Genomic DNA, 11,926 nt, shown 5'->3' with positions numbered 1-11,926 from the left:
TGGTGCTCTCTGCGGCCGCCGTGACCTCGGACATCTCCCTGGGCACTCGGAGCAGGGAGCAGCGCTGCATCCCGGCTTTGCTGCCGGGGCTCAGGCTGTGAGCAGAGGCCAAGCCCGTGTGGGCAGTGCAGACAGGCAGCCCGTGGGCAGGGCGCTGCCCGTCTGGGGCTGGGACACCCCGGCAGCCAGCTTGGGACACCCCGGCAGCCAGCTGCTCCTGCTTTGATGTGGAGTCCCTGAGGCTCCGCACAATGCAGACTGGGGCGGGATGAAGCAAGGGTGATTGATTGTCTTGTTTTGTTCCTCCAAGGCTGTCCTGGACCGCTCGGATTCACAGCTGAGATCCCCCAAGAGCAGGGGCTGGCAGTGTCCACCCAGGCTGCAGGGATGGGGCTGGTGGGGTGCAGGCTCTGGCTGGAGGCAGTAGACTGGTGGTCTGAACTCTCTGTGCCTCAGTTTCCCCATCATCACTGCCCTCTTGGAAGCTCTTGGTGTCTCTGGATGAAACACATCCCCTGAAACCATCATCCATTACTGGGCATCCCAGTAATTCAGGTCAACAACAGGAGCATAGGAGCCCTATCAAGGGTAAAGCTCATTAGGATTTGAGCATGTTGACCTTCGAAAAATGGAGTTTAGCTCCATCCAGTTGATGAGTCATGACTCTGTTTGTGCGATGCACTCCCTGCAAGCAAGGTTTCCACCGCAGAACTAACAGGCTTTTCTGGGAAGCACAGGGGTTCTGGGTTTCCTAATTATTTTCAAACCCTACTGGCAGGCTCCCTCTGACAGGGATCACGCCTGCTCAAAGCGCAGCACTCAGGCGTGTTCAGAGTCCTGAAGCACTGACTGACTTTAGCTCGGCCTCGCTGCTGAGCGCCGGCTCTCACAGCCCCAGTCCCTCCTCCTGCCCGAGCCGGCCTGCATGTGGTTTGCATTTCTTCCCCGGAGAAAAAACCCCTTTCTCCTGCCTCAGTGTCATCTTTCCCTGGAATTCAATTTAGGGGAAATGAAGGGGAGGCCAAATTTTCATGGAGTGACTACCTCCCCTCTCAAGGCAATGATGGCAGTGAGGGGAAAAGCCCGTTCCAGGAACCCCTGCCCCGGTCCACATCCCTTGGCACTGGTAATTTTAGTCACAATCAGGTGCCTCCTTCTGAGCCAGTAAGCCCTGAGGCACTGAGCAGATTGTGGAGGAGCTACTCCAGTGCTGCTGGCTCTCTCTGCTATGCAGCAGAGGATCCAACCTTTCCCTCCCACCGTGTGCTAGGAAACTGCTGCCTGCATGGAGCAGGACAGGGATTCTGACAGAAAACATGGCAGTGCCATCCATCACCCTGAGTGATGAATGGGGGGCTTTCCCATCCATGGGAGAGGAGCAGCAGGAAGCTGACCTCGAGGGAAGCAGCAGCCTGCAACACCTGAACATCAGTTAGGGATTATCCACGGCTCCTCTCTGCCTTCTCCTGTGAGACTCTGGGTCATACCCAGCACGCAGAGCACAGCCCAGGGGTGAGCCAGCTGCCCTGGCCGTGCTGGCTGCCCTTCCCAGCACAGAGGGCTCATGGGCTGCCAGCGGGGTGGGCGGTTGGGAAATCTGTTTCCTCTTCTGCTCGTTACGACACCACAGTGGGCGCATGCAAAGGGAGCAGTGAGGCAGTGGGAAAGTATGAAGGTCAGGGGAGGCTGCGGTTTGTGTGACGGAGGTGACCCCGGCTGATGTAGCCTTTTACCTGCTCCAAGCACTGCCATCCAACTGGGACAGCTCCAGCTACTGCCTCCCCTGGGACATCACCCCTAGCCACGCTCTGTCAGGGAGTAATATCTCCACAGATCGTGTTCCTGGGTGAAAGAGGGAGGAAAATGGCCAAGGGCAGCTTTCTTGGTGCAAGAGCTGGGCGTGAATCGTCATGAACACGTGCGAGGCATCGGGGCTCTGGCTGCTCTGAGGGCTTCACTCAGCTCTCACAGCATCACTCCTGCTCCCAGCCAGGCTCCAGCAGCCACAAAAAGGACACGGCTGCTCTAACAATGGCACCAGCCTGCCCAGCAGCCACCCTGACACACTGGCCTTGCAGCACAACTCTGCCAGCTCTGCAATCCTCATCACCTCCTCAGTGACTTGGCTGTTGATTCCAACTGGGGCCGGGCTCTCCGTACCTCCCACGCAGTTTGCAGGCCCCTAACTCACATTAGGGGGCTGCTTTCATGTGGCCAGTGGTTTTCATCATCACTGTGCCATGGCGTGAGTGAAGCACGGGAGCAGAGGAAGGAGACAACGGCGAGTCAGGCAATGTGGGCCAGCATGGCACCGTGAGTGCTGGAATAACAGCTTTGATGTAGTGGCAGTCAGCCCCAGGGCCACAGCCCAGGTATGGCAGGGCCCTGGCTCCCAGGAGGGTCCCATGGTGAGGGGATGCATGGAGCCATCCTTTTTTCCTCACTGCTGTGCCCATGGCTGATCGGGCCAAGGGAGACTTGGCACTAAAAGTCACTTTCCAAGAGTGTCCGGGGCAGCTGACACAACACAGTGAGGGGAAAATAAATCAAGGATGAACATGGAGGTGAGGCCACAGGAGGGCTGGATGGGAGCAGGTAGTGAGGGGTGAGAGGGTGGGGAGTGATGGTGGGTGAACAGGGATGGCAGAAATTTGGATGGGAAATGAAAAGCTCGGAAAACACTCAGCAGAGCTTTGGTGTGATCCTGCTGAGACACTGATCCTAAATACCCTGCGCTCCTGTACCTGCAGGAACCTGTGCTGCAGCTCTGCAGGAACATAGAGGGAGTCCAATAGCAGCAGTGAGATACAGGACTCCAGATCAGGTTTCTGGAGGGAGATCTATGATTTCAAACTCTGCCTCAGAACTGGGCATTTAAATGGAGTCACTGGTAGCTCCTGGCCCACCCAGGGCCGGGCTGTACTGGGAAAGTGAAATGTGGATGTCATCAAAGCCTGAAACCGCGGCTGCTGCCCAGGAGTGAGCCGAGCCATGGGGTGGAAATGCTGCTGCTGCTGCTGCTCTGAATCACATCTGAGCGATGGAGAAGCTGTGGCTGAGGCATTTCCTGCTGCTCCCAACTCATCCCCATCCGATGCCTCTCTCATGGAGCTCCTGTGCTGAAATCCCGGCCCGGTGGAAAATCCACAGCAGCTTTCCTGATGAGTCCAGCTGTCTTCCCTGATGAAAGGAGTGACAAAGTATGGCAGGAGGTGTGGTGTCTCCTGGTAGTGATTCCCATGGGACCTGCCAGGCTGTGGTCGGTTGTTCAGCCTCAGTGACTTCTTGAGAGGGAAATGGAAAGAGCGAGCAGTGTGAGTTAATTAATTGACGCATAATGAAGTCAAGATGAGCATCCCCCAAGGACCTGAAGCTCAGATTAGGAAAGCAGCAGATGATGGTGTTCCCTGGCTTTGTCCCGAGCCCCAGCCTCCTGCCAGCCACACTGAGGACACTGGCTCTGGCCCAGGGGCAAGGAAAAAAAGCCCCTGAATTCCTTTCAATGGCAAGTTTAATAAAATTTAGGTGTCATAAGCACTGTGACCCAGACAAGGAGTTATGGAAGGGACGAAATAAACCCATCAATGGCTTTTTGGTGCTTTGATCCCTTTGGTGTCAGCATGAAGGCTTGCTACAGCAGAACAAGCAGACCCAGCGTGAACTCAAATGCTTTTCTGATGACAAGAAAGAGCCAGGAGCAGGGAAGGAGGCTCAGAGTGACTAACCTGGACGTTGCTGGATGGTGCTGGGCTGGTGCTGGATGGTGCTTTTCTACCCTAATCCTTTAGGGTAGAAAAGCCCAGTTAGATCACTGAGTCCAACTATTGCCCCAGCACAACCAAGCCCACCAATAACCCTTCTGGCAAATAAATTTTCCCCAATATCCAAAGTAAACCACTGCTGGTAGAACATGAGGCCGTTTCCTCCTGTCGCGTCCCTGTTCCCTGGGAGCAGAGCCTGACCCCCACCTGGATGCACCCTCCTGCAAGGCAGAAGTAGAGAGAAAGTCCCCCCTGAACCTCCCTTCAGGTTGAGTCCCCCCAAGCTCCCCATGTACTCCTGGTGCTCCAGCCCCTTCCCCAGCTCCATTCCTTTCTCTGCTCCAAACCCTCAATGTTCTTGTCCTGGAGGGCCGAAACCGACTCCAGAACTCGAAGAGCCCCAGCACTGCCGAGCACAACAGCACAGGCGGCAGCCTCGCGGCCGCAGGCGGCAGCTCGGGCCCAGCGCAGCGGACGGGGGCCCTCTAGCGAGGGGCGGTGCGGGCCCGGCTCCGCCCCGGCCGCCGCAGCCATGGCCGGTTTGGAGCCGCTGTACGCCTGGGCAAGGCCCGCCATCTCCCGTCCGCAGGACGCTCTGGTCTGCGGCATCCACTGGGAGCTGATTCGGCACGGCTATCGCTGCCTGGGTGCCGGCGACCAGGTACAGCCCGAGCCGCGGTGCTCCGCCGCAGGGGCCTAGTAGGCCGCGGTGAAGCCTCGGCCTTTCCTAGCGCTGCTCGCCGGCGCCGTGCCGTCGAGCCGGGCGACCGCTGCCTGGGCCAGGGGAACTGGGCGGCGCCGGCGGTGGTGGGGGCACCCGGGCCGGTGCGGGGGCCGAGGGGCCTCAGTACTGCTCTGGGGGGCTGCGGGGCGGGGGTGTCCTGGTGTTGGGGGGTCCCGGTGCTGTAGGGGGGCCCCTCTCTTGGGATAGTGGTGGTGCTGAGAGGATCCCAGTACTGGGGGCGCCGAGGGTCCTGATGCTGGGGGATGTCGCAGGACAGGAGATCCTGATGTTGGTGTTGATAACTCCGGTAAGCAAGTTAGTATAGTGTTAAGTGGAGCTTGGTGGTGAGGCAGAAGTCTGTAAGAAAAGGGAGGTGTCCACTCCAGTGCTGAGGAGGAAATGTACTGGGTCTGTATCAGAGGGTGGGGCAGTCTAATTCTGGACCCAGTGCTAAGATGGGGATTTAGTGAATTGGGATCCTGATGGGTGTTGGGAGAGTGCCTGATGTGATGTTGGAGGGTAATGGGGAGCGCAGGGCACTGTCACAGCAGAGGACTCTCTTCAGTACCATAGGAGGGGACAGTGTAGGGCAGGGTCCCCCTAGAAACACTGATATGGGGTTGGGACAGACATAATGACAGCCTTCCCCCATGCCCCAGACAGCTCTGTATCATGCTGGGGAGGTGAAAGGTGTCTGACAGTGAAGAACATTGTCTCCTATGTGGGTATTTGTGACCTCCTCTTGCTGGTCATGTCCTCCTCTTCCAGTGCAGGGATGCTGTGGGAGGCTGGCAAGCAGACAGGGCCAGCCTGTAGGAAATCCCTGTTTGTCCTGTCAAAACCTGGAAAGCATTGAGGGGTCCCCTCCCAGAGACCTCAGTTCCTTCCTGTATCTTCCTGTGCAGCCAAGACAAGACCCCCAGCCCTAGGAGGCCATGCTGGGCTCCTGGGCAGGGTCTCAGCAGCCTGTCTGCTCCATTGCAGCCAGGTCCTGATGAAAGGAAGTCAGAGCTGTTGCCTGCTGGCTGGGAAGCCAACAAGGAGGTGTACACACTGCGCTACAAGTCCATGGATGATGCCTATGAGCTGCTGCTGAAGGCCATCATGGTGGAGGACAGCATGATCCTCAATGTCATGGTGAGCACACACTTATAGGTTTGAAGTCCTTTGGCTGAAAAGAACACCAGGGGCAGTTTCTTAAATGTTGGCTTTTGCTTGTTCTGCCTGGAAAGTGGTGTTTGTCCCTCAGGATAGGGCAGACCCAGGGGGTGTTTTTGTGTCAGATGTGGCCCAGCATGAAGCTGGTCAAACCCTGGCTCTGTCAGGGCAGTGGGACAGTTGGCCTTGAACAATCCAGTGCAGGAGCTGCCCTGCTTCTGTCCCTTTCCCAGCTCAGGACTTCTCTGCAGCCCCCACCAAGCAGCTGCTCCAGGTGGCTTTACTCAGTGTTCCCCCCTTTGCAGCCTGAACTGGGGAGAGGGAGCAGGGAAAATCTTGCTGTACACTGGGGTTTGCTCCTGGGGATTCAGGCACAGCACAGGGACATGGTGGGAAGCAGGTGGACCCCCATTCCTTGTATCCCAATCCTGGGGCTGTTGTTGTAGCTTTTCTGTCCCTCATTCCCAGCTCTGCCAGGCTGCTCACTCTGCTTTACCTGTGCTTTTCCAGGATCGCAGATCTCAGAAGGTTGCAGATGTGACCTTGGCAGTGGCTGACTACATCAATGCAGAGCACCTGGATGATTTCCACAAGTAATTTCAGTTTCCTGGTATTTTCTGCAGGAGCAAATTTCTTACTGGCATGGAGATGGGGGCAGAAATCAGGTTGGGAGGAGCTGGAGGACTTACTCCCCAGTTCAGAACCAGGCCAGCCCTGAAATGCAGTCAGAACTCTGTTCCCTGCCTTCCTCTACACTGGCACAAGAGATGCAGAGGACAGTGGGATCATGGGTTGGAGCCTAGGGGAAGGCCACCCCACCTGGGAACAGGCCAGGCCAGCACATTTATTTCCAGAGCATTGTGCTGGGTGGACACTGCCCAAGAATGTGACAACTTCAGCCACATCCACAGTGTCATGTGCTTTCCTCCAGTGCAGGCTGGTTGGGTTGGAGCAGAAGGGAGTGACTGGGTGGCACTGAAATGGGGTAAAGGCTTTGGTGTCCTTGTGTGCTGTTACTCCTTCCTGTCCCCTCTGTGCTGCCAGTGGGGGACATGTTTTGTGCCAGGGACACTTTGGGTTTGTCTGTCCCTTCCCCGTGCCTGTTGCAGTTTGTCCAGCACTCCATGTCCTGGTGCCATGGCCACCCCACCCCACTGCCTTCCCTCTCCTTGCTGCAGGGTGTACAAGAACACGGAGGAGCTGAAGACACGAATCACTTCAGGCATCATTGTTCCCCTCGGGCCCCCTGCAGGAAAGGGCAGAAAGGAGCCTGAGCCCAAAGAGGATGAGCCCTGGGGTGAGGACCCGCTCCGGCTCCCTCCCCGGCAGCCGATGGGCGCAAGGGCCCCACACAGGTGAGGAGAGAGTGTGTGCCTGCTGAGAGCCCCCTGATAGAGGGGATGTGGTCCTGGCACAGCTCCCCAAACTACACATCAGGTCCCCATCTTGCACATGTGGGATGGGGAGTGAAAAGGATCCAGACCTTCCCCAGCTGGATCAGCCTGGACACTTGGGTTTGATTTGGTTGTTGGAGAGGGATGGGCTGCTCTGGAGCTGCGTGTTGGACTGACAGACCCAGGAGGGAACAGGGTGGGGCTGGGAGGTGAGGTGTGGGGTGAAGGACAGTTGCTCTGCTCCTGCTGGCTGAGGGACCATCGGGGCTGGCAGAGCAAGGACACCAGTGGGAAGGACAGTGCCATTGTGTGGCTGAGCAGCTTTTGGGAGGGACACCAGAGGTGCACCCAGCACCAGTGTCCCCACACTCCTAGAAGTGGGATTGTGTCTCTGGCTGGGACATGCTGGAGAGCCTGGCCTAGCCCAGCACTGCTTAGGGATCCCCTGAGATGGAAACTCCTGATATACGTGGACAGTTCCTGCTCCAGGCAGTGGGAGCAGCAGGGGGAAGAACAGGGCTCCCTTTTTCTTAACAAGCTGCTGCCACACATCAGTGTCCTCATCCAGCAACACCCTGGAGCAGGGAATGCTCCCAATGGCAACCCCCTAACGTAGGGCCCCACAGATCCCAGGGCCCTATGGGTGCTGCACTGTTTGCCATGGGAGAGCACTCGTGGGCACAGCTGCATGCAGCCTCTCTGCTCTTCCTGAACATTTTTCTGTGTCCCATGTTTCAGGCCTTCCCCCTTGAGTCCCTTTGCTGTTGGTGGAGAAGACCTGGACCCTTTTGGGTGAGTATGGCTCTTGAAGCACACCCTGCTCTGCCTTTGGGGGATGTGGGGTAGTTGGAGACCACCAAAACATATCCAGCCAAGAGTCTCTGAGTGGGGGCAGTTGCTCAGTGCAAATTGTGAGGGACCAATTGACAGTTGCTAAAGCTCAATATGGTTCTAATATCGTAATAAGATCCCGTCTCTTGCATAGATGATAGGTTGCAATCTGTGTCTGTTTAATAATCAGCTTGTATTCATTTAACACACAGTAATTCCTGCAGTAAATCAAAGCTGAATACGTCGTTAAGTGAATGTAAGCCTCTAATTTAAACCGTTACCAGCTGCTGTGTCTCCAGCCCAGCAGTCTGCAGAAGGGGAGGCTGAAAGCCGAGTTCACAGATTCTTAAGTCCTGTTTCAAGCCTCCCGGCTGTCTGAGGCACTTGGAGAAAGCCTGGGCAGAGGCTGGGCTGTCTGGGAGACTGAGCTTCACAGATATATCCTTGATATTTGGTTTGGTGAGGCAAGGAGAACCTGTCATCTTCCACTCTAGTTAAAAGCACACAGTCAGACAATAACCAGCTTGTGGTGTCGTCGTGGAGTGTCCTGCAGCCCAGAGGAGACTCCTCTTTGGAACCACTCTCCTGTGGGGATGGCATTTTTTCCCCTCTTGCAAGACTTGTTTCTCCATGGGTTTGGCTAGAAAGGGACAGCTAAAAATGTCCCCGCTCAGCTGGAAAGAGAGGCCTGGAGCTGGGGGAACTGGAAGGAAACCTGATTGGACCAGGAGAGGGTATTCATTTTGAGGGAAGGGTGTCCCTGTTTCTCTTGCTGCCTCCAGCGCTTCATCAGAGATTTTCTCTGTAAATGACAAAAAAAGATGGTAAATGGAAGCAGATTTGCGTGCTGACACCTGCCAGTGCCGGGACTGGAGACCCAGACTCCTCGGAATATGCTCATGGGACCTGGCTGTCCCGGGGCACTTTGGGCAGCTGTTCTGGCCTAATGGAACTCATTAGCACGGTTGTTAATGACTTGTACGATGGCAGCGGTGTCCGGAGGCTCCAGCCGCATTTGCACAAAGCCGACCGTGAGGAATGGCGCTCGCAGCGTGGGGCAGCTCCGAGGAGCCGCCGTGGCCAGCAAATGACTGCCAGGCAGTTCTCTGGAAAGGCTTGTGGGAAGCCAGCCGGCTCTTGCAACACTGAGCAGGGCAGGGTGGGAAGCAGGGATGGAATGTGGGTCTGCAGAGAGGGCAAGCAGGTCTGGTGCTTCTTGAGGGAACAGCCAGCACCTCTGCTGAGATGGGCTGAGAGAGCTGAGGCTGTTCAGCGTGGAGATGAGAAGGCTTCAGGGACACCTTACAGCCCTTACAGTGCCCAGAGGGAGTCCCAAGAGAGCTAGAGAGGGACTTTAGACAAGAGCCTGAAGTGACTGAACAAAGGGGAATGGTTCCCACTGACAGTAGGCCAGATCAGATTGGATTTTGGGAAGAAATTCTTTGCTTTGAGGATGATGAGACCCCAGACCTCTGGTTATCCAGAGAAGCTGTAGCTGCCCCAGCACAAGGGGTATTCAAGATTGGATGGGGCCTGGGACAACTTGGTCTAGTGGAAGATATCCCTGCCTGTGGCTGGGAGCTGGAATTAAATGAGTTTTGAGGTCCCCTCCTACCCAAACAATTCTGGGATTCTCTGCAGGGCTCTCTGTCTTCCTGCCATGGGCTGCCTCACTGGCTGGTCCTGGGAGCTTTCCTTCCCACTCGCCATGTGTCAGGTTAACCCCATGTTCCCATGCTCAGCATTTCTTCAGTTCTCTCCAGTGCCAATCTCATCTCATTCTCTGCCTTTTCTCTCTCCAGAGGTCGGGGTGGGGGAATGATTGTGGATCCTCTCCGCTCTGGCATCCCGCGTCCTGGCATTGACCCATCCTCGGGCATCCCAGGCCGGCTTCCCCCAGGAGCTGTTCCACCAGGAGCCAGATTTGACCCCTTTGGCCCTGTAGGAGTTGGGCGATCCGGGTAGGTCCTTGGCCATGCTGGTATTCCAGCCTGCTCCCAGCCTGCCACTGGATCCCAGCTCATCCCTGTTGCTGCAGGCCTGAGCTCTCACTTCTGTTTGACTCTGCTCTGAATTTCTTTCCAGGCCGGATCCTGACCACCTTCCTCCTCCCGGCTATGATGACATGTTCATGTGAGGAGTCCCCAAGTGGCTGCTCATGCACAAGTTTTCTGGGAAGCAGAGGCTTTGCCTCGTCACTCCTGTGATCCTTCCAGCAGCGTTTTCCTTTTCTCCGTTTTGGGCCACATTGCCTTGTGTCCCATCAGCTATAAAGGCTTCCCTGTTTGCAGAATGGAAGAGGAGGCAGTAGTAGGTCATTTCTTTCTCTGCTCCTCTGACGGAGCTGTTTGCACCCAGCAAGGTGGGAGTGTGGGGTGTGGCCCTCTGGGAACAGCCTGGGTGCTTTGGGATTTCTCTGCTTCTCTGGGGTGGCAGAGCTTGCTGCTGGGGTCCCACAAGTGGTGGGTGAGAGAAGGGAGCTTGGCTCCTTGCTGCTCCTCTGCAGGAAACCACAGCAACCTCCTGAAGGAGACAGCTGGAGTAGGCTCCCCACAGAGTAGGGTTCTCTCTTACTCTGTATCTGAGCAAGGCACTTATTGAAGGGCTGGAAAGCCCAACCACAGGGTCTCCATGGGCAGACCCCCAGCAGCAGCTGGGATTACAGCTGTGCTTGCTGGCTTTGAAGAGCAGCACCAGAAAAGCCTTTGATGTGCGTGAGAAGAGACATAGATTGAATTCCTGGCTCACCTTGCCCCCTCTCTTCCCTGAAGCCATGGTGTTTTTCATCCCTGGGGTGTCTGTGAAGCCCTGCAGGCAGTGTGGTGAGGGGTGCCCACTGTGCACGACATGGGTCTGGAGTAAGAGGGAGGGAGCTGTGCAAAAGAGGTTTCTCAAACAAGTTTTCCTACTGCCAGTGGTGTTTTGTGTGGCTCTGCCTGGATTGGGGTGGATGGGTGAGATCTGCTTGGCTTAGGCTCCTGAGCTCTCTAGAAGCCTCCCTTCCCTAGAGATTCCCCAGCTCAGTTGATTTGGGCCTGCAGCTCATCTTTCCTGTCAGGGGCTCAAACTGTTTTTCTTCTCATGTTTGATCTCTTGGAAGAATGTTCATAAGACTGAAATAAAAACCTGACAACAGTGTTGTGCTGGTGCATACTGGGGTGGCCCCTCTGTTCCCTACTGTGCAAAGGGAAGCCCCAGAGCCCTCCCCAAGGCAGAGGATTCACATTGGGAACTCGCTTTGTACCTTCCCCTGAGCAGCAGCGCTTTTCCAAGAGGATGTAACTGTGTTAGGAAAATGAAGTGGAGAGCAGCCCAGCCCTGCTCCTGCAGTAATTGCCTCTCCGGGGCATTGAGTGCTGTTGGAACACTGCACGCAGCTGCGTTGGCAGAAATATAAAGGGGGGAAGGGATCCCCCCATCTATCTCTTTTCCCAAAAGGCTTTTTCCTTTTAAAACCTCTTTGCCTACAAATGCAGTTAATAAAGCTGTGTTATGGTGTGTGTGCCACCCTGGGCCCTGCACATGTGGGAGCAGGGAAGACCAGCTGGAGAAATCTGGTGCTGGGAGGAATTGGAGCACCCCCTGCATTTCCCCAGGGCTCATGCATGGATCCCCATTCGTGGAGGGGCTGGTTTTGAGCCCAGACCCACTGCACAACCCAGAGGTTTTCTGGGGAAGGTCCCAACTGCAGATCCACGGGTGGGCTGTGGGCAATGCCCATGACCAGAGCAGCATGGGAGGGATGGAGAGAGACCCAGGCTCAGTGAGGCCATGGCTCTTGCTTGTCCCCTCTATCCACAGCTTCCTTCCAGGAGAAAGAAGCTCCCAACTGGGGAGCTTCTGGGGTTGAAAGACTGGAAAGACTGAATGAGGGATGCTGCTAGGGTTGAAAGACTGGATGGGAGAGAGGAAACAGCTCCGGCCTCATCGAGAGGCCCTCTCTGCAGGGGGCGGCTGTTTTCTGTGCTTGAATTAATCATGTTCTGAGACCTACCAGGAGGGAGAGGCGCAGCCGGCTTTGATGGGGCTAATTAAAGCGAGTCAGCGCGGGGAGAGGC

At 56.1% G+C, this 11,926-nt stretch overlaps 1 protein-coding gene across 1 annotated transcript; it reads left to right on the top strand.

Annotated features, from left to right (window-relative positions):
- The first annotated feature begins 4,272 nt into the window (after positions 1-4,272).
- PSMF1 (proteasome inhibitor subunit 1) lies at positions 4,273-11,019 on the top strand. Its single transcript, XM_054274594.1, has 7 exons — positions 4,273-4,422; positions 5,470-5,622; positions 6,154-6,236; positions 6,822-6,998; positions 7,776-7,829; positions 9,671-9,829; positions 9,954-11,019. The coding sequence occupies exons 1-7, from the start codon at positions 4,294-4,296 to the stop codon at positions 10,003-10,005; spliced, it is 807 nt and encodes a 268-aa protein (XP_054130569.1). The 5' UTR covers positions 4,273-4,293; the 3' UTR covers positions 10,006-11,019.
- Positions 11,020-11,926: the final 907 nt, after the last annotated feature.

This window comes from Melozone crissalis, unplaced genomic scaffold (genome assembly GCF_028551555.1).
Source record: "Melozone crissalis strain CALT ecotype California unplaced genomic scaffold, PUWL_Pcris_2 ptg000017l_1, whole genome shotgun sequence".
In the NCBI taxonomy this organism is placed as follows: Eukaryota; Metazoa; Chordata; class Aves; order Passeriformes; family Passerellidae; genus Melozone; species Melozone crissalis.
Note: the sequence above shows the minus strand (reverse complement) of the source record. Positions and strands in the feature narration are given on the sequence as shown.